Source organism: Saccopteryx bilineata, chromosome 1 (assembly GCF_036850765.1).
Source record: "Saccopteryx bilineata isolate mSacBil1 chromosome 1, mSacBil1_pri_phased_curated, whole genome shotgun sequence".
Taxonomy (NCBI): domain Eukaryota; kingdom Metazoa; phylum Chordata; class Mammalia; order Chiroptera; family Emballonuridae; genus Saccopteryx; species Saccopteryx bilineata.
Genome location: NC_089490.1, coordinates 214,475,286 through 214,497,386, shown reverse-complemented (window position 1 = coordinate 214,497,386; position 22,101 = coordinate 214,475,286). Strand labels below are relative to the sequence as shown.

Sequence of the window (22,101 nt, the reverse complement as noted above, 5' to 3'; positions counted from 1 at the left end):
TCACTTTTTATACCACTCGCACCCTGGTTCCGTGACTCAGTGGCAATGGGCTTGTTCTGGTACCTCCACGAGGAGAGTGTGCTGTTACCAGTAGGTACCGAGCAGCCTGCTCGGTTATTCACTACTCAGAGCAGTGGTGAACTCTGTGGTTCTGGAATTAGAATCCAGGGTCATGGTCACAAAGGCTTTACTTTGTGACACTCAAGGATCTTGGGAAGCACAGGGAGAGTTAAGGGAGCAGGAAGCCACTGTCTTCCTTCAGGGCACAGGTTGCCAAAGGTTCGCCTTCAGCTGCGTGGCTCCTGCCCCTTGGCTACTGCTGTTGGGAATTCTGGTAGGTGGGCCACTTACTCAATAGAAGGACTGAAAATCCGCAAAGGTTTCCCCAGGGAATGTCACTAAAAGGGCTCCAGTACTCCACTTTGGTGAAGTAGAGGATGACAGGGATGCAGGTGACAAAGAGGATGTTGAACACACCCAGAACAGACAAAAATAAGGCAGCTTCTCCAAACTTTGCGCTGCCCAGGAGGAGCTTGAACAGAACCTGCAGAGGAAGCAGAGGAGGAGGGTTAGGGCTCGCCAGGGACGCCACTTGGCCACAGGTGGAGCGAGTGCTCTTGATAAGCCTGGGCTGAACTCCAGGACTAAGAGCCATCTGACAGGTAAATGCTACCTACCAGGCCTCAGGGAAGGGCGAGGTCTGAGCTGTGCTCGCTGTGTGCAGACAACCTCAGAGACATCACAGTGGGGAGTTACCCTCCAGGTGCATAGAGGGAGCCCTTCAGGGACTATGGGCTCACTTGTCCGTGTTGGATTCACAACACCACACCCCAGCTCAGAGTATCTGAAGATGAGGCAGCCACACAAAAGAGAAATACCAGCCATGATTACACACTCCTCTCAGGGACCCTACAGATTGACCTCAGACTTTCTACAGCACAGTTTGGAAACCACTGCTCCCAAGATAAAGGGCTCTGGCTGTGAAGACACTGTCTGTAAGTAGAAGGTGGAGTGAATATTACTCATCATCTGCTCCGTCCCCCATCCCTCCCAGACGTGGCATGGGTTTTAGTAGAAGGCACCCAACCTTGATTTCTTTTTAAAAATGTATTGACTTTATAGAGAGAGAGGAGGGAGGGGGGAGAGAGAGAGAGAGAGAGAGAGAGAGAGAGAGAGAGAGAAACATCAATTTGTTCTACTTATTTATGCATTCATTGGTTGATTCTTCTATGTGTCCTGACCGGGAATCAAACTCGCAACCTTGGTACATTGGGATGACGCTCTAACTAACTGAGCTACCCGGCCAGTTAACGTTGATTTCTTGCACCTGTACATTTGACCCACAAGAAAGACCAGAAGGCAAGGGACAATATAACTCAGTTGGGAGAAGCTGAATTAGTCCAGCCCTGTGTTTAGTGAACTACCAACAGTGAGGGGGGTCATCTAATCTGAGTCTTTGCTTTTTTGTCCCTCCTCTCCCTGCTTCTTCTTTTTTCAGCCTTTTCATGGCTCTCTCAGGTATCTCCAGGTCTACCTGCAGGAATTATGGAAAAGGAAACAAACTGCTTCCCGCCCTCCACCCCTGCCCCTCTGGACAAGACCAAAGGCAGAGATGGAGACAAGAGTCTCAGTTGGAGTATCTGTGCTCACTGTGGATCACATTCCCTGTGCTCCCTGCTTCCCATAAGCACGTGGCAGGCCGGGGCTGCACACTATGGTCTTTTCAGACTTCCTGTTTTCGGATGGTGGCTCTGGACTCCCAGAAGGGCACAGACCTCCCCATGCTCTGGGTGAGACAGGCTTCGGAAGAGGTAGCGACATGTGCCTCTCTCTGTGGGCAGTGAGGGCTGGGGCTTGTGGAGGCCGAGACAGTGCAGTTACTCCACTTCCCTAAACCATGAGAGGTGCTACTCACAGAGCTGGGGAGAATGCCTTTTCTGGTAACTTTGTCCTTAAATTTCTCTGGATCCACAAAGGGCCAATAAATCTCAAAGCCAAAAGTCTCATTTCTCACTAAGTCCTCCAGGTTGGAATGTGAAAATGTTTACTTTCTTGCCTGTGGCTCTAATGAGAATGGGGAGGCAGGGAGGAGCGGGCCAGAGAAACAGAGTGAGGACTCAGACTACAGGCAGAGTCCCTTCATCTAGACCTGTGCTTGGGACATGGTTTCCAATGGTTCTGACACTCTGTCAGGGACGTTCTGTGATCCCCGTGAAGCAGTTTTGTGCCACAAGCTGCTGAAATGCACGTGGGTTCACACCAGGCCAAGGCCGCAATGCCATCAGATAAAAGACTTAAATGACAAAGCTGCCCCAGATACTGAAACCAGGTCCAAGCTGATGGGAAGTCACCTTACTAAACACTGAGCTGGCCACTCAGGGTACCCAACCCTCTCCAGTCCCATTGTCCTCAGTAATCTCACCCTGAAGAAGCACTGTCACACCCCCTTTATCCCACATGCTGCAAATGTTTGGTCACTGATGGAAAGGTCTGGAGAGCCAATGCCAAGGGCAGTGGTGAGTCTCTGCAGCGTGTCAGCTTGCCCAGTGCACAGAGAGCAGAGCTGGTCCTCTTGGAGCACAGACACTGTCACTTTTCCCAGGGTGACAGGCCACTGTGCAGACCTGTGTATCTCCTGCGGAGGTGCTGAGCTGCACTGGGCTCACCTTGTAGAGGGCAGACATGGATGCGGAGCCCACAACCAGCGCTATGCCGATGACGGAGTGGCTATGGAAGCCATCCGCATAGGTCATCATTACGATCCCGGCAATGGCAAGAATGGCGGCCACAATCTGGAAGGAGAAAGGAAATGGTGGTCAGGTAGTGGTGGGGCATCGGATGGGCCACCTAAGTGCCAACAAAGTTTAGAAATATTCGTGAGAGTTCAGTAACTGAGGGGACAGTGGGGTCTCCTTTTCAGTTCTCTTTAGAGAACTGCAAGCAAAGGCAGCCCCTGTCTAAATTTTAGCTCCTGCTAACACAGGGGCAAAGCCTGGCACAGCTGAAGAACCTGGAACACTTGGCAGCAAGGAGGGTGGCATGGTTGGCATCACCTGGCGACCAGTCGCCCTGAGTCTTGGAAGCTTGAGAAGGAGGTGGCTGTAATTGTAGTGACTGTTACTTGCTCAGGACAGGCCTGGCTGACGGACAGCACCTGGCAGTCCCCCTCCATCTCTCACAGCCCTCTGCAATCCCCGCATGTGGTTTTTGCCTTCATGTGTTTCATATCTCAACAGCCACATACAGTGAGGACCACAGATCTTGCCCGCATGTCACATGCCAGCAATAGGGTCTCTGACCCAGCATGCATCACGTCTGTTAGGGCAAGAGAATTGTCCTAACCTAGAGGTGCTGTTTCTTTCTAAACTGCTGCAGGCCCCTCCCCGCTGGCTCCCCTCAACCCTGTTCTTCCAGATACAGACCTCCCAGAGTGAATGCGAGTGTCACGAAGATGCACACATTCCTGTTCTGCAAAGTGAGATTGTTGGGACCTGACCAGATGGTGGCACAGTGGATAGAGCATTAATCTGGATGCTGAGGACTCAGGCTTGAAACCCCAGGGTTGCCAGCTTGAGTATGAGCTCACCAGCTTGAGTACAATGTCACTGACTTGAGTGTGGGATCATAGACATTACCCTATGGTCGCTGGCTTGAAGCCCAAGGTAGCTGGCTTGAGCAAGGGGTTGCTGGCTGAGCTGAAGCCCCTGGGTTAAGGCACATATGAGAAGCAATCAATGACACCTAAAGTGCCGCAACTATGAGTTGATGCTTCTCGTCTTTCTCCCTTCCCATCTGTCTGTGCCTGTCTGTCTGTCTCTTTCTCATGTATGAAAGATTGTTGGAGTGCATGGGAGATGAAGGACTAGGAATAATGTTTCCCAAAGGAGAAATAGGTTAGCTTGAACATAAGCCCAAGTTCTAACTGAGGGCCAGGAGCCCCATCAGTGTCACTGGGGGCCGTGGGGATGGCACAGGGAGTGTAGAACAAATGTGTGCAGTACCAGCTTCAAGTCCTGGGTTTGTGGAGCATTTTATCCCTGCACAAATCACTTGAAATTGACCTCAGCTATCTCTAACTATCAAATAGCTGACATTTACTGAGTGGTCCTGGGATAAGTGTTTTCTATGCATTTTGTCACTTAATCCTCAAAACAGGTAGACAGTTTCATTATTTTCATATTATAGACATGAAAACAGGTTCAGAGAGGTTAAGGAGCTTGTCCAAAGTCATACAGCAGATGTGTGGTAGGGCAGGGAGAGATTCCAGGTCTGTCTGATCGCAAAGTCCATGTCTATAAATAGGAAAGTATGTCCACACAGTAATCCATTGCTGACTGTCTTCTGAGATTTGAATGGAAGTTTCCTTTGTGGTTTAAATGTGAAATTGTTGGGTGAGTGAAGGTAATATAGTTGAGCTCAGATGTGCCTGAATTATATACTTATTCTAGTGTGTCCCTGGCACATTCTCATGTAATGACACATTCGTCCACAGCACTGGGGCTCCCTGGAGAGGGGATCCCCTGTGCTGGAGACACCCTGTCTGTCTGCTGCTCTCCTGGCTTGGCAGCTTTAGCTCACAGCATCCTTCTGCCTCACCCAGCGCATCAAGTTCACGTTCAAACACCATGTGTACTATGTATAGCTCTTCAGTAGAGAAAGAAACAGGTAAGTCAATAGAGATTTCCCCAGAACAAGAAAGGGCAAGTGAAAGCAGGTGGGCATAGGGTGGCCTCTGCTGCAGAGGACCAGGCCATGTGGAGATGCAGCTCAGGGGTCACAGAGAGAAAGGAAGTAGGAAAAGGGGAGAAAGGGAGAGAGGGAGGGAAGAAAGTAGGTAAGTATCAGGTGACTTGGTGCATCTCCAAAGGTACCTGAGTCTTTCCAATTTAGAGCTGAAGTTTGAGAAACTGCAGGACAAGGGATTGCTTTCTCCTGGAGTCTGTGAGGTGGACTTTCAACCTCTTCCTCCCTCAGATGATTAAATAACAAACAGCTAAAAGCTTCGCCTGAGCTGAGCTGTGTCAGAGCCAAGGGAAGGGGTAGGATACAGAACGTGTATCCATCAGCATTCAGGTCACTATGTGAGGGCCCAGTCCCCGTGAGCTCATACTGATAGGGGGCATCAGGAGACAGTGGTCTCCCCATTCAAGCCTCTAGGGGGATGCCAGCACAGTCACAAGATTGAGCACTGTGGTTGTGGGGCACCCACTCTCTGGTGGGCATCAGCATCCCACTGGGCCCCCACTCTCTGATGGGAGCTGGGGCCCACCTCGCTCCCAATGCCCCTCACAGCAGAGTAGTGCTGAAAAAGACCTTCGAGTCTCCTTCGAACATTCCAGCATGTCCTCAAACAACACGTGCATATTACCCACTCTCTCTGGCATATGTCTGGGTGCCCATGCTGACAGGAACTCCAGGAGGGCCCACCACATTCGCCTTGCAGTCCCCGTGCCCCTCACCTTCTAGAGCTGGCAACCCTGAGTCTGAGGATGAAGAAGGTAACTGAATGTGCCTTATCCATGTTCTTCCTCTCGCACTATCCTGTTGCCCCTGCCTCCCCTGTAACCCACTGGCCTGTCCTAAAACAACGGCACAGAGATCTGGACTGTGGGGGACAGACAGGTTGCAGACCAAGAGGGTGAAGCCACCATCCTACTCAGCTGGGAAGTTAGCCAGAGAAGGGGAAGAAGCTGAAGTGTAGAGACACTGGAGCCAGCATGTTGCCATGGAGCCTCCAAAGGGTGACCTTGCCTGGGTGGGGCTCTGCTGTCACACTCTGCCCAATTCAAGGATTCACTCTACCCCCAGGGCCATGCTTCCCAGAGGGGGAGCCACGCCTGAGCCCTGAGAGTCAAGGAGGAATGAGGAGGGGGTCAGCGCTGGGAGAAGTCCTGTTACCTCTGACCAGCCCCTCCCCACACTCCTGCTAAGCCTGTGACAGGATGCACAAACAGAGCCAGCCTTTGTGAGACATTTTAGATCTGTATAGTTTTGGAAAGTGAAAAAGGGAAAGAGCAGACTAAGTTTTAAGCACACTCCCCCCCCACTTTCCCAATGCCTGGACCATCCTTATAGACTCAAACATTAGAGTTTGAAGGGACTTTGGAGATCCTCTAGTTCAGGGGTCCCCAAACTTTTTACACAGGGGGCCAGTTCACTGTCCCTCAGACTGTTGGAGGGTCGGACTATAAAAAAAAACTATGAACAAATTCCTATGCACACTACACATATCTTATTTTAAAGTAAAAAAACAAAACGGAAACAAATACAATATTTAAAATAAAGAACAAGTAAATTTAAATCAACAAACTGACCAATATTTCAATGGGAACTATGCTCCTCTCACTGACCACCAATGAAAGAGGTACCCTTCCAGAAGTGCGGCGGGGGCCGGATAAATGGCCTCAGGGGGCCGCATGTGGCCCACGGGCCGGGCCGTAGTTTGGGGACCCCTGCTCTAGTTCATGCGATTACATAGGAGACAGAAAAGGGTCCGCAGGCTCTGTGCCCTCCTTGTGCAATGTGAAGGTGACAGGGGACAGCCTTTGTAACCGAAGAGAGTCAGGTTCAGGAGCTGTTGCAGAAGGTCCCCGGTAAGACACTGTGCATCAGCTGGAATCTGAGATCAAACTGGTCATGGAAAAGCCCAGGACCTCCACCCACATGGATGACTGTGGCTGGTTTCCTTACTCCTCTGCCAGTCCCTCCTGGTTTGGAAGCGCAAAGATTACCAGGTGGTTAAGTCCACAAGACCCCTTACTCCATTTCCCCTGAGATGTGCAGTGGGTGGGCTCCATTCGCTACTGACCATAGCTGGGTGGGCTCCAGCTTCAGCAGGGGCTGTCTCATGACTGCTCTTCACTCTATGGCTGCTCTCACCACACAAAATTGCCCCCTGAGAGACTGACAGGCTTCTGCCAACCAAAGGGCTGGCTGCCCAGCTGACCCCCTCATCAGGACAGATAACATTTATTGAGTTTGTTGGGCCTGGCAAGCATCACCTTATCTCACAGCTGTTTCAGAAGATGGACACTAATATTCTACTTTGAAATGAGGGTACTCGGGTGCAAAGATGTTAAGTAACTTGCTCCAGGTCCAACAGCATCTAAGAGAAGAACCATGATGCAAACTTGACTCTGCACTAGAGCAGCCCTGTTTTGTTAAAATCCCTGAGTCTGAAGAGCAGGGAAACTATGAAAAGCATATGTAAGCCCAAAGTCACAGCATGACATGTGGGCCAGCCCAGGTTCCTTTCAGCAGTCACTTCCGAGGCTGTATGTGACTGGCCTCGCCTAGCAGAAGACACACTCACTTCGTTCTGGTCTGGACCTGTTGATGTTTTCCGGGAACCGCAGTCCCTGCAGTGAGTAACTATCTTAATAACAGGAGTCCTGTCTGCAATCTCTTCCACAAACCCGATGAGGTGATGCAGGCTGCATGCTCAACCCTCCAGGACACGGACAGTCCTTGGGAAGACCCAGTGGAAGGTGCTGGTTAACCCAGCATCTGTGAGGAGTCTAAGAGAGCCCATGGACCAGGTAGATATTATCTGGGGTGAAAATCTTCATCTGTTTATGAAGAGGGAACTTTCACTCACTCTGGCCAGCTGCTGGCATCTCTCAGACTTTGCTAGGTCTCTGAGTTCCTGAAGGTGAGAAGAGGGAAACCCACAACTTAGATGACTCATCCTTCTGAGAGGAGTGATGGTTACCAGAGAGATCAAAGTTCTGGCACCAACGCCAGCTCCTTGGATAAGGAGCCATGGCTTTATCACCACTCTATTTAGGGTTCAGGGATCAGCAAACCAGACTGACCACGTAGCCAGGATGGCTGGATTGTATCAGCTCAGGGATGTTGGGGAAATGTGTTAGCCACTTATAGCAGTAAAGGAAAGATCTGGCATGCCACATGGTTCTCTCTGCGTCTTGGACAGTATTAGGTATTTCACACTTCCTCCTCTTAACCTCAAAACATTTCTGCTTCTTGTGCTTACGTGCACAATTAACCTTGAAGCATCTCTTTCCAGCGTCTCATTTGGAATCTGCTTTGAGCATCAGAATCCCACCAGAAAGTTCCATGAAGTCCTTTGGCTCTTTGCATCAAAACAACATCACAAAGGGCACAAGGTGGTGGCAATGAACCCTAGACGTCCATGTCTTCAGTGTCCAGATAAGAAGGCTGCCTGGATTACTGCTGGAGACACCCCCCCCTCTGAGGAGAGAGATCAGATCATCTATTTGCTGAAAGCTGTTTTGGGTGGTAGCACAGTGAATTTTTATTCTAACATCAACAGTCAATCTCAAAACAAAATTTTCCCTTCCTGTAAGCTAGAAATACTGCTCATGTCAGGATCTCACAACCCCACTGCTTTTTGAGTAAGTAGGTGGGTGTGAATTCCCTGTTAGGGTGATGTTATTACTCCCAGGATAATGAGCAAAGGACACAGCTGAGGGCCTGGAGTGGGTACCTTGCTGAGAGCCAGCAGGGTCCGCTCCAATGGGACTCCCATGCAAAGGACTCTTCGTGTCCAGCCTGTGTGGTCTCAGGGGCAGAAAGGAGTTCTCTGACTACAAAAGAACTATTTGGCTTAATCCTCTTTTTGTCCTTGTTTGTGACAAGGTGATGACAGGGCAATAGCAGCTCCTTACCACCAAAGAAAGACAAGCAGAAGCCTCCCGGATATCTTAAGGCTAAAGGACACCTTGTCCTTTCACTTAGGGTGACTCTTTCTGTATTTCAGCTGATATCTGGTCTGTGTATCATATTTCATACAACTGTGATAGAATTGTATCAGATAAATTTGATTCAATTTTAATGGAATTTACTAAGTCTCGGTTGTAACAACAAGAGGTAATTCATTTCACACAAAGGAAGTGAAACTGTCCTTCCACAGTTTGGATTTAGCACAAGTATGTTGGGCCCACATCGTCTTTGTGCACATGGTCCAGTCAAAGGGGATAGCACGTGCACGTAGGAGAATCCATCCTGCATGGAGAGTGACCCTGTTAGTAGAGTTCTGGGCTGCAGGGCACATAGATGGGGGGCTCACCACCATCCCCAGATGGGGTCCTTGACTGGCACATACTTTAGGGAATGCTTGTTGAGATGCTTGAAATGAAAGGTGCTTTAATGAATGCTTGTCTAGTATGGTTTGCAAGCAAGAAGGTTTGCAAGGCATACCAAGAACCGGGCCCTCTGCCAGGCTCCTTTTCTGCTGCAAATCAGGAAAGTGGTCAACAGCTAAGGCTCATGGTCCAGCGCATGGAGCTAAGCAAGCCAATGGGCAGGGCTGGGTTGGCAGAGTGAGGGAGGGAGATGGACGACAGCACTTACCCTCACTCCCATGAACCTGTCCCTGAGAACAATCCATGAGAGCAAGAACACAAAAGCTTTGTTGCAGCAGAAGAGCACGGAGGCGTCCGTAGTGTTTATTTTCTTTATTGCGTGTAAGTACAGGTAGTTTGTAAGTGTCCAGAGAACACCAAAGGGGGCTGCCTTGGTAAAAAACACCTTCAAAGTCAAGCCATTGTCTCCAAAAAATCGACAGCATTCCCTAAAACAGGAAAGAAGGCAGTGTTATTATATTTGTGTATTTTCCTGCACCCAGTCTTCTTTCTAAGCAAATATAGGAAGGGGTGAGCTCTTTTTATTTGTCATTATTATTTACAAATACCTCTCAATGAAAGCTCTTTACCCTATGGCTTCAGTCTGTTGAAGGAAACATCATGCAATGATCTCTTGTCATGTTAGGTTTGCCACTGATGGTTTAAGACAGAAGGTGATGTTGGGTTGTCTGAGCTGAAAAAGACCCAGTTCCATGGGGATTGGCTGAGGGATTCTGTCACTTGCTTAGGAAAAGAAATTACTAGTCACTAAACAGTTTTTTAGGGGGGGGCTACTTGAAGAGAACTCATCAAAACATGTTTTATGAAAATTTTCCCCAAACTGGAACTGTGTGATCAGACAAGGATAGTCATTCCTTGGGTCCATCTAATTCATCTGGCTACAATACAAATAATGTTAACTATCTCTACATTTTCTCCATGAGGTTGTTTGCAGAGTTTATTATTCTGCTGTGTGGGAGTTCAGGGTCCACACCACTCAAGACTGATGGCGGGGAGTGCAGATCCAATATGAGAGCTAGGCATCTTGAGAGAAAGATGAGGAAGCACCTGTGGAGGAAAGTGCTTCAATGAAGTCTAGAGTCTAGGGGCAGGACCACTAATACTTGAAAATCATTTAAGAAAAATAAAGCCAACTCTCCACACAGAGAAGACAGTAGAGGAGGCCACAGGTAGTGTGAAGAGAACCCTGAGAGCAGCTTGGTCCACAGAGAGCTTCCCACTGCCCTGCCTGTCAGCAGGCGAAGATGATTGCTCTGCTGGCCTGATGAGTCAGGCAAGGAGATGGACAAGCAAGGACATACCACCCCTGCAGCCATCACCAACCTTCTGGCCATCACCTCCATATTAGCCATCACTCCCTCTACAGCCATCAGCATCCAGTTCCACAGACAGGGACCATGCAGCAGATGTCCCGGTGAGTCAGGAAGGGAGCCGGTGAAAGAAGACAAACTAACTAGAATAAGCCCAGTAAACTTAGGGGGGGGGTAGCTGTGGTCTATGTCACTTAACTTTTTGTTTGTTTATTCAGTGAGAGGAGGGGAGGAAGAGAAAGACTCCCTCATGAGCCCTGACTTGGATCCACCTGGCAAGTCCACTATGGGGCAATGCTCTGCCTATCTGGGGCTTTGCACCATTGTTCAGCAACTGAGCTTTTATTAGTGCCGTGGAGGAGGCCATGGAGCCATCCTCAGTGCCCAGAGCTAACTTGCTCCAATCGAGCCATGGCTGCAGGAGAGGAAGAGAGAGACAGAAGTGAGAGGGTGAGGGGTAGAGAAGCAGGTGCTTCTCCTGTGTGCTCTGACCAGGAATCAAACTCAGAACATCCACATGCAGGGTTGCCAGTCTACCACTGAGCCAAGCAGCCAGGGCCTGTATCATTTAATATTCAAATGCGCAGTAAAGGAGGAAATTTTTTTAAAGAGTTAGAAGAGGGGTTGGCCGGTTGGCTCAGTGGTAGAGCATCGGCCTGGCGTGCAGAAGTCCCGGGTTCCATTCCCGGCCAGGGCACACAGGAGAGGCGCCCATCTGCTTCTCCACCCCTCCCCCTCTCCCTCCTCTCTGTCTCTCTCTTCCCCTCCCGCAGCTGAGGCTCCATTGGAGCAAAAGATGGCCCAGGCGCTGGGGATGGCTCCTTGGCCTCTGCCCCAGGCGCTAGAGTGGCTCTGGTCGTGACAGAGCGACGCCCCGGATGGGCAGAGCATCGCCCCCTGGTGGGCACGCCGGGTGGATCCCGGTCGGGCGCATGCGGGAGTCTGTCTGACTGCCTCCCCGTTTCCAGCTTCAGAAAAATGCAAAAAAAAATAAAAATAAAAAAAATAAAGAGTTAGAAGAGATGTGGTGTGATTTTTAATTTAATTTTGTTTGTTCTTACCATTAATCCATAGAAGAAACAGAAAACTTACCACCTTTCACTGGACTCAGAGTCCAGCACCAAATGAAACATTCAAATCACTGAATTTACCTTGAAATAAATTCAACTGAATCAATTCCATTTTGGCTTTATATAAATGAAACTCTTGTCTAAACAATGGGTTGATATTTCTGTTAGCCACATTTGATTCCTCGAAAGTGTGATGGCTGTAGAAGTGGTTGGTGGAGAAAATGGCGCGGTACAGACATGGCTGAGTACTGATGGCCCAAGTTGCTGATGGGGAGCAAGGATCCACCCTGGAGATGGAACAGGCAAGATTCCTGGGCTCAGTAGAGCTCTGTTGGCCCTTTGAGCTCTCATGACCAGGGGATTACAGCTCAGTTAAGTGGACCTTAGCTGATGAGACCAAGATGATTGGCCCCTGGGCTAATGAACCTTGTGCTTTTTTAAGACCAAAGATTGTACCCTAATTCATGTCAGCTGGCTTGCCCACACAAACCCTTGATTGCAAGGGAACCTAAGAGAGAGGATGAGCATAAATCCACCCGCTGGATACCTTTTCTTTTATATAAAGAAGAGAGTATGGTGAATGCTTTCTGATGGATCTCCACCTAACTAACCCGACAGTCAGATTCACCTCAGTCCCAGACAGGCTAGTAGCCCAATATAGCAGGTGGCTCTCCGGCACATCTAAGCCTCTGGTTCCAAATGGCAGAGTTGAATACTGGCCAAAATTTAGATGTGTTTGAATCCAATCCTGTTATGCTAATTATCTTGGTTATTTCAATTGCATAATTCAATTAATCTCCTAAACCCATGATGGCGAACCTTTTAATAAAAACTGCCCACTTTTGCAGTGCTGGTCAACCTGGTCTCTCCTGCCCACTAGCGGGTGTTCCAGCTTTCATGGTGGGCAGTAGCAGAGCAACCAAACGGGTGCCTTGATTGGTTCCCCATGAAAGTTGGAATGCCCACTAGTGGGTGGGAGGGACCAGGTTGATCAGCACTGCAAAAGTGGGTTGTTTTTATAAAAAGGTTCACCATCATGGTCCTAAACCAATGAAATATGAGTGAGAAAGTTGTGTTTTTCTTATAAGAATCTAAGATGAGGGCTTCAAAGAAGACTCAATAAAAGCAAGTCATTAAAATACTGTTACTGAATTAGAAAGAATGAAACATTATAAAGATAAGAAAAATTATAACAGTCTGTAAATTCTACACTCATATTATTTAACAAAAATCCTATTCTTGTCATTTAATTTGAATCAACAAGCCCTTGTTTACCACTTGTTACATTCACAACTCTGGACAAGACACTGTGGCTGATACAGAACAAGTAAATAGTCCCTATTCTTGAGAAGATTATGATACAATTGGGGAGATAAGACTGATTCCTCAATAAAAAGCAATGCAAGTTTAAATATATATAATCACATGTTAGATGGTATGGAGTATAGTAGTGCTATAGAACTCTTCTGTCTAATGGAGAGAGGTGGAATGATTGGAGAAGGCCTTATAAAAGGTATGGATTTTAAGCTAAACCTTGAAGCCTAGGTAGAATTTATACAGTTGGGTATTTGGGGAGAGATAACATCTTGGGAGAGATAATATCCTTGGAGAGATAAGAGAAGCAATTTTATCCATGAAATAAGAACAGATAGCTATTAAAAAGAAATAATCTTTATATATATTTATTTATCTATATATTTACATATATGGCCAAATTTAGAAAATTAAATAGAATAGTTGGAATATAGATCAAGGTGAAAGAAAGAGAGGAGAAGAAGGAGGAGGAAGAGAAAGAGGTGAAAGAGGAGGGAGATGAAGAAGGAGAAGAAGGAGAAGGAGAAGGAGAAGAGGAAGAAGAAGCCTGACCAGGCGGTGGCATAGTGGATAGAGCGTCGGACTGGGATGCCAAGGACCCAGGTTCGAGACCCTGAGGTTGCCAGCTTGAGTGCAGGCTTATCTGGTTTGAGCAAGGCTCACCAGCTTGGACCCAAGGTCGCTGGCTCAAGCAAGGGGTCACTCGGTCTGCTGAAGGCCCGCGGTCAAGGCACATATGAGAAAGCAATCAATGAACAACTAAGGTGTCGCAATGTGCAATGAAAAACTAATGACTGATGCTTCTCATCTCTCTGTTCCTGTCTGTCTGTTCCTGTCCATCCCTCTCTCTGACTCGCTCTGTCTCTGTAAAAAAAAAAAAAAAAAAAAAAAAAAAAAAAAAAAAAAAAAAAAAAAAAGAGGAGGAGAAGGAGAAAGAGAAAGAGAAAGATAAGGAGAAGGAGAAGAAATTAGAATGTCAAGCCAGAAGGTCTAATATTGAGTTAAAAGAAACTCTAGAAATAGAAAATGAAAAAAAAAATACAGTGGAAGAAATTAAAAAAGAAGTAATTCAAGAAAGTTTCTTCTTTTTTTTTTTTTTTGTATTTTTCTGAAGCTGGAAACGGGGAGAGACAGTCAGACAGACTCCCGCGTGCGCCCGACCGGGATCCACCCCGCACGCCCACCAGGGGCCACGCTCTGCCCACCAGGGGGCGATGCTCTGCCCCTCCGGGCCGTCGCTCTGCCGCCTGGGGCAGAGGCCAAGGAGTCATCCCCAGTGCCCGGGCCATCTTTGCTCCAATGGAGGCTTGGCTGCGGGAGGGGAAGAGAGAGACAGAGAAGAAGGGGGGGGGTGGAGAAGCAAATGGGCACTTCTCCTATGTGCCCTGGCCGGGAATCGAACCCGGGTCCCCCGCACGCCAGGCCGATGCTCTACCACTGAGCCAACCGGCCAGGGCTCAAGAAAGTTTCTTAGAAGTATAGGACACAAGTCTTCATAACAAGGGGGCTACCAATTACCAAGCAAAAAGAATAAGGAACTACAACAAGGCACACTTATGACATAAAGGCTTAAGGATGAGACTTATAGGTTGCCAAGGGAAATAAAACAAAAATAGGTCAACAGACAGGAAATCATGGATCAGACATTTCAACAAAAAAGAAGCTAGACAATAATAGCCTTAATATTGTTCAAGCCAGAATTCTATAATCAGCTGACCGTCAATCAGATGTGAGAGTAGAATATAGATATTTTCAGTTGTGCCACCAACACTGTTTCCCCCATCCCCCTCACCGGCCACTGGAAGACAGGCTGCACCAAACAAGGTGTCAGCTAAGGAAGAAGTCAGGGCAGCAGGAGGCGGGGTGCCAGCATAGAGCAGTGAGAGGGGTCATGGGAGGGGAATCCCCTGGACAGTCTGTAATTAGGAAGCACAGGGAAAACCCTAATTGGTTTTTGAGGTGGTAGAACATTTAGAAAGAAACAGCGATGAATAATGGAAATCAAGGTAAATAAAACAAAAGAGGCAAATATTACAGACAGGACCAAGGACAGGCTTTTCATAAAAGAAGACAGAGTCAGTGAGCCACATTTGCATGCATGTGGTAAGAAAAACACTATTAACCAAGAATCTGTATAGCACTATCACTTGAAGGAAAAAGGATCAGGGAAGGGGAGTGAGGTGGAACAGAAATCAGGGGATGTCTCCATTTAAGAAACATGGAGGTAGAATTTAATTCAGGTGAATCAGTATAAATACCAGATGAACAAGAATTAGCAGTAGCTGAGAGTGAGCAGGTGTGGAGCAGGAGTTGCTTTTTTTATAATAATTTTATTTTTATTATTATTTTGCTTTCCCAAAGTATGTATTAAATGGTTAAAATGAAAGTTATTTAAAAGCACATAAAAGAGAGGTCAAGTCTCTGTGGTTGAAGCTGAAACGTGAGTGCTCTGAGACAGCTTTGAGTGGAGCAGTTTGAAACCCCTAAGTTACAGTTAAGGAGGCTGCAGCCCAGGCAGGTTGAAGGACTCCCTCAAGTTCAGACAGTGGTGGAGCCTGCAGCCCGTGTCACTCCTCAGTGGACACTCCCAAAGATGCCTCTCTCTTTAGGACCCTTTCCATTATCACTGAACTATGTCTAAGCTTGGTAAAATACCCCCTAAAGCAAAAGCAAGCATCTCAACAGCCCCTTTCCCCTCTCTCCCTCTCTTCCACAGCCAAACTTTATCAGGATAACCATCTGCACTCACATTTCCCCAGACTGCCCCTCTCTTCACCTCTAATTCAGGGTCCGCTCCCACCACTCACCAAACCCCAAACCCCTAGAATGATTACTCGTGACCGTGAGCTTCTAAATCCAATGGGCAGTGTCCAGTGTTCATCTGATTCTGAGAAGCCTCTGACATTGCTGTTTCTCCTGAAACACCCTTCCTGGCTCCGGCTCCGCCCACTCCCATCAGTTTCCTCCTGCCTCTCTGCACTCTCCTGGGGCTTCCTCCACCAAGCTTCCTCAGTATTTCCCCAGGATGCTCTTCTGGTTCATCCTCCTTTTCACTCTGTAAATGGTCCCTGAGCAATCTCATCTCCCATCATGTGTCATCACCTGATGACTCTCTGGTCAGGACACTCTCCTGTTTCATATCATCTGCATCTTGGACATCCCAGACACCTCAAGTTCACCCTTCCCAAGTAAAGATGGCATCTTTCACCAAAATCCTTGGAACGGTGCCACAATTCACATTCCTCCCAGGCTGGATGGTAGGGAATCATCCTCAACTTCCCCTCTTTCCTCTTCACAGCTAATTCACCACCAAGGCTTGCAGATGGTTTCTGCCAAATATCTTATTCCCACAGCCATTACCTGAGCCCATCCTCTGCCCCTTTCACCTGGGACCCTGCTACTAGAACCTGCACTCCTCTCTCCACTGCTGTCTCTTCTCCAGCTCAGTCCATTCCGCACTCCACACCGCAGTCAGATTGTTCTCATCACTGTTCAGAAGGTGACCAATTGTCCTCCTTTAGGGAGGACAGTCCTTCTTTTGTAAGTTCCGTCCTCCCTCGAAAAGTGTCCTCCTACATGTCCTCCTTTTTGATATTGGAAGACTGATCTGTAAATGTCTATATTCGATCGATGCAGAGTCAATCCATTGCATGCGATGTGATGTATTTGTATCTAAATGAGTACTTTTTTCTTACAATTATTATTAAAAATTAATAGGCATGTAAGCATAATTACAATATAAAATATTACAAATGTTTTTATTATGCATTTATCATATTATAGTGTATTATTTTGCAATGAATAAAATGTTTCTTTTATTTATGATATTGTTTTCTTTAATTTATTTTTGTCCTCCTTTTCAGGGTAAAAAAGTTGGTCACCTTACTGTCCGCCTTGTGATCATGGCCTGTCCTTTAGCTTTGTCTGTCTCCACTTCTCCACTCCCACTCTGACTCTCAGTCCTTTGAACTCATTTCAATTCTATGAATCCTCTGCTCTAGGTCTTGGTGGATTCTCCACTCCTGTTTCTTGATCACTTCCTTTTTCCTTCTTTCTTTGGTTGGTTTCTTTCCATCCAGTGGGTATCAGCTCACACATTTCCGTGGACTTTCTTTCTTTTTTAATTTTTGTCTATGAAGACCTGGGGCTAAGATGTTCTGCAAAGATATATACATGCATAAAATTCCATATAGAATTTGGGCTGGTAGATATACTGTGGTTTTCCTCAACTCCAAATTTAAACAATCTGAATTTTGACCTAGCAAAAGATATATATATTTTTTTCTAATTTGGTAACTTATATAGGTGCAAAAATTGGTACAAATACATAAAAATCAAAGTATATTTAAACAGGAATCATCTTTAGTTTTTAGAATAAAATTATAATAAATTATCATTGCCCTCAGAGGTGGATTTAACAGCAGGCACACCGGGCAATGCCCCTGGGCTCTGACTTCTGAAGGGCCCCACAAAACCCCAACTTTACACTTTTTCTAATGACACCAAGTTTGGTTTCATATGTGCAATTTTAACATTAATAGTACATAGTAGTTTTTATTTAAAAATATGGTTAATATGTATTTTTATTTTCCCTGTCTCTCTCTTTTTTTTAAGGGGCCCAATATCTTCTTCTGCGCCCAGGGCCTCAACCTTAATCCACCTCTGAGCCCTGGAAAATCCACGTTACATGGGAAAATACTTAGCATTCCAAATAAAACTTTCTTTTTTCTTTTATTATGTTGTTTTCTAGATAATGAAGATTTATTTTTGGAACAGAACAATATAAATACAGGCTGGGGAAAAAGTAGGTTTACAGTTGTGAATATGCAAAACACAGCTTATGCTTGTATTATTATTTATTAATTATTGTACTATTTTTATATGAACGACTGTAAATCTACATTTGCCCAATCCTGTATATTATGCAACAATGATTTCAGTAATTTTGCAATAGCTAAATGTGAAATAGTGTTTATAAATGATTTGATATTGGTCAGGTACTTATTTCATTCGCTTTTTTTTTTTCAGAATAGTTATCATAAGCTAGAAATAAAGTACCTGTTACCAAAAAGTTAGATATAATTGGACACTATATTACTCTTAAATTTTCTTATCCTAATAAAAAGATGACAAATATATTCATGTCTATAATTTCCTAAAAACTTTAGAATTTTCCCCTAGAGAACAACTGCATTCATAACAGAATGTTGGGGGTTACAGATGACTCAAATGTGGTTTATAAACCTACCACTGATAAACTCAGGGCATATCTGCACAGTGAACTGTACATAAAGAAACAGGGTCCAGCCCTAGGGGCCCGGGGATGCTCATTTTGCATGCCAGGGACATGCTCGGGCTCAGCTCACAGGGAAGGGGTTAGTGGCAGGCAGACGAAGAATGGCCTGGAAGCACAGCAGGGGGAGGTAGCTGCGCCACCTAGTGTCTTCATTCAGAGTATCCGCAGAAGACTGCAGGTGGTAACAACGCTAACTCCAGCTCCAGCAGGAGGGCTGGACTCTACAAACTTGAATGTTTTCCAAATTTGAGATTCCCAGGTTAAAGGACAAATATTCAGTGACAGAAAATGATTTTACTTTGGGTGATGGGTACACAATGTAATCAACAGTTCAAATGCTATCAAGAGGTTCACCTGAAACCTACGTACTCTAAAAAAAAGGAGACTCTGAGATTAGAAAATAAGACCTTTCCAACAGGCCAAAGTCACAATGGCATCTAGCGACAAGGAGTGAAATACGAGGTTAAGTGTTTATATCCTTTTTTTGCATTTGCATTTATTTAGAGCTTTGAGATGACAGTCACCAAAGTTATGAATTAGGCTTTTATTTTGAAAACATTCAGACATCTTTTAGGAAGTGTTAAGTGGAATGGTTTTTCCATGTAAGCCACTACTGCTCCTGAGAAAGTGACACCTTGCATTTCCCACCAGAATGGTCAATGTTCGTTACACTTCTTCCTTTGATAGCAGACGCAGGCTGAGCCAAAGTGTCCTTGTGTACTAGGACCGAGTTATAAAAACTTGCCCCAAAATAAAATAACAAGGATGAAATTTTATAGCATAACTAGAAAAAAATGAATCATTTCATTAGCTCGATTCCTATATCATGTTTTCTAAGCAACTAATAGAGTTTTTGTTAGCAGTGAGTCCAGCAGTTGTGTCTGATTGAAACTGTACCTGTCTATCTATCTGTGTATCTATCTGTGTATCTATCTATCTATCATCCATCTAGTTATTGACCAATTCTGAAAACACGTGCCCGAGACCTGGTTCTGCCCTGATGTTTGTGCTGCTGTCCTTTGCAGAAAGGGACCCAAGAAGAAAGGAGGCACTCACATCACAGAGAATTTTGTTTCCTGAGATTTTTCCCTAAATGATCCAACCTTCACCATGTTGGCGAAAGAACATTTAGGAAGCACACTGCACACATGTCCCACTAACAAGGAATGTCACAGCCTCCTCCACAGGAATCCGTTCTCTACTTGGGGTTCTGCTGGCTGTCATGCACACACACTCACACCACAGGAGTCTCTGGAAAGTGCAGAGTGCCTACTCCTCAGGCAAGGTTTTGTCCAGGGGTTCTAGGCATTCTGCATTTCACGTCACAGAGGAGGGTGGAGGAAACAAAGATAGGACAGCCGATAGCTCCTATTTACACACCCAAAGTGAAGAGTCAACTAAACTTTGTTCAGCCACTTTGGAAGGGGCCCTCGGAATTGCTGTGCCCTTCCTCTGAACCTGAAAGAGCTTCTCCATACAGACTGTTCTGCCTGTGCTAGAGAGCTCACGCAAACATCTGCCACATGGACAGAGCTGCTCTGAAGACCTTTGCTTGTGAGCCCACTCCATCTGCGACACTGGAAACGAGGCTTTCAGCAGTGGAGACATCAGAGGGCTGTCTGTCGCAGGATGAGGTTTCTCTCCTCTGCAGAGAGGGGATAAGCAGGCTCTAATGAGGGTCCAGGGTTGTCAGTGCAGAAACAGAACCAGGGGCTCAGGAAGTGCCGCCTCTGAGGAAACCCAGCTGTAAGCAGAGGGCCCATGGAGGCGATGGCCCTGGTCAGCGAGGACCAGAGAACAGCTGTGGTGAGGCCTTCCTCCATGCCACTGCCTTCTCACTAACTGTGTCAGCAAGGACGCTGTGCTTTCCCCGCCCAGCTGGCAAGTGTGTGGCCAGCAACACAGGCTTCCAACACACAACCCAACAGCATCCTCATCCCAGTGGTGGAGAAGCATGGGGCACCCTGCACACCCTCCCTTGCTGCCTAAGGGTGGCAGGTGATGTGGCATCCAAAGTGCCCAGAGTCCAAGGACTGACCCCACTATTGTTGCAGACACAGCAGTTATCTGCTGGTCAGGCCACTTTCTCCCCAGTGGGTGGTCATTTGGGGCTTCCTAGCATAGACAGAACAGTTAACACACTGTGAAGAACTTTCTAAAAATTGTTCAATACGAGAACCCTGGGCTCCAACACTGGGCTCACTCTTGTCTCCCAACACCATCTTTCAGGAATCTGGGAGTCTACCGGTATGCAAAGATGACTGGCAGAAATTCCCGAAATCTGACCAAACTTCTTGAAGGTCTTGGGAGCGAAGCCCCTCTCTCTCTGGCCCAGCCTGTCTCCATCCTTGCAATGAAAGTCCGAGACAGGCCTGGGCTGATGAATGGTGTACTCTGCTTCTGTTGCAGTGAAAGGCAGTGGCACTTGGGTACACGTCAGTGGCCAGAATAGCAGTATCCAAAGCCCAAGCTCTGCAGGGACTACTGCAGTGTATGAGGAGACATACGTCATCCAGCCAGTTCACAGATCCACCCCCAGGTATCCAGGATTAATCTAACAGGGTGGTTAGATTACGCTTAGGGGATTCCAAAAGGTAGTTAGCCTGACTTCAGTCTCTTTGTCACTCATATTAATATGATCTGCTGTCCTCGGTCTTTCTCAGAGGGACTGTGGCCTATCTGTGCTGGCAGGGACTAGAGACTCAACTTCCTCACTTCACATGCAGCTCTGATATAGAGGTGACAAGCTCTGTATGAAGTGGTAGACTAGTTAGTAGCAGGGCTCAGATCGAAACCAGGGCTCTGATTCATTTCTCCACTCTCCACATTTATTTTAGTGAAACCCAGGTGGTGGCTGGCATGCCAGGTGCAGAGGAGTATCTTCCCCATGGAGAGAGTAGCTGCTCACTGCCTCTGCTGGCTGGGACAGGGCAAGAATGAAGCGGAGCCGATGCGGTGGCTCGGTGTCGGTGTCGTCGGGGGCCTGTGGGGAGCTGAGAGTCAGGGACTCTGCCTCCCTGCATTTTGCAGGGATGGGCATTTGATTTGGGGTAAATTTCCTGCTGCTGATTCTGCAAACGTATGGGTAATGAATGCTTTTGACTATTTTCAGGGGCGGTGTCAAAACTACTTAAAATCACAGGCATAATTTTATCTTTGAAGAGACCAAGTCAGAGCAGTTATCCTAACGGCTCTCCCTCTGACTTTATCAACAGATTTCTGCTTTACAAAACAGGCTTCCATCAAACCAGAGGTGTAAAGATACAAGCAACATAGCACTAGGTGAACAGGCTATGCCTTCCTGATCTCACATTTGCAGTTGAACAAAGAGGCCACCAACTCAACACAGGTTGAAAATCAGAGTTGTTACTAAGAAGAACGTGGTTACAGAAGTCGAAATGAGATATTTTGTTGAATCTCAAGGACAGAAATGCTTACAGATGGGGTGGACTCCACAGTGTGCCATTTTGTATTAACCAGATATATTAACTGAGAGCTTTTCCAGGTTGGTACCAGGAGGTTGGGCAGCGGGTGTGCGCACACAGATCTGGAAGGCAGGTTTCCTGTCTGTCAGTCCGTCTCCTCCTCTCTCCTGCCCTTGCACATCATGAGAAATGCCTCCATGCAAATGAATAGCATGATGTCTTCAGAATTGGGGGGCTTCCTATGGCACACACCAATGGCTCCTCTATAAAGTAAATTAGATTGAACCCCAGGGATACTCTAAACACATGCTTCCCAGCCCTGGATCATGAACTGGAGGATATACTGCTTGCCCTCGATGAAGTCACGATTGAGGACCTGAGATTCAAGGGTTTAAAACTGGCTGAAAGTGGTCCTTCCTGTAGGTGTTTCTGTTGCCCAGAGAAGTGGCAAGGCTCGCTGAGTTCCTGCTCTTGCCTCCTCCTACCCTTGGCGCAGACCTGCAAACACAGGGCTGCAATTCTCAGGCTCCTCTCACTCTGGGGTCCAACGGGGCTTCCTAG

General features: G+C 46.8%; 1 protein-coding gene across 2 annotated transcripts in view; it reads right to left on the bottom strand.

Annotated features, from left to right (window-relative positions):
- The window catches only part of SLC35F3 (solute carrier family 35 member F3), a 91,742-nt gene that overhangs the window by 5,141 nt on the left and 64,500 nt on the right, over positions 1-22,101 (bottom strand). For both annotated transcript variants that reach the window (XM_066235291.1, XM_066235298.1), the window contains exons 3-5: positions 9,334-9,553; positions 2,667-2,792; positions 352-544 (exon numbers count right to left, since the gene is read on the bottom strand). In XM_066235291.1, the coding sequence (XP_066091388.1) occupies positions 352-544; positions 2,667-2,792; positions 9,334-9,553 (539 nt within the window). The remainder of the gene's footprint in view (positions 1-351; positions 545-2,666; positions 2,793-9,333; positions 9,554-22,101) is intronic.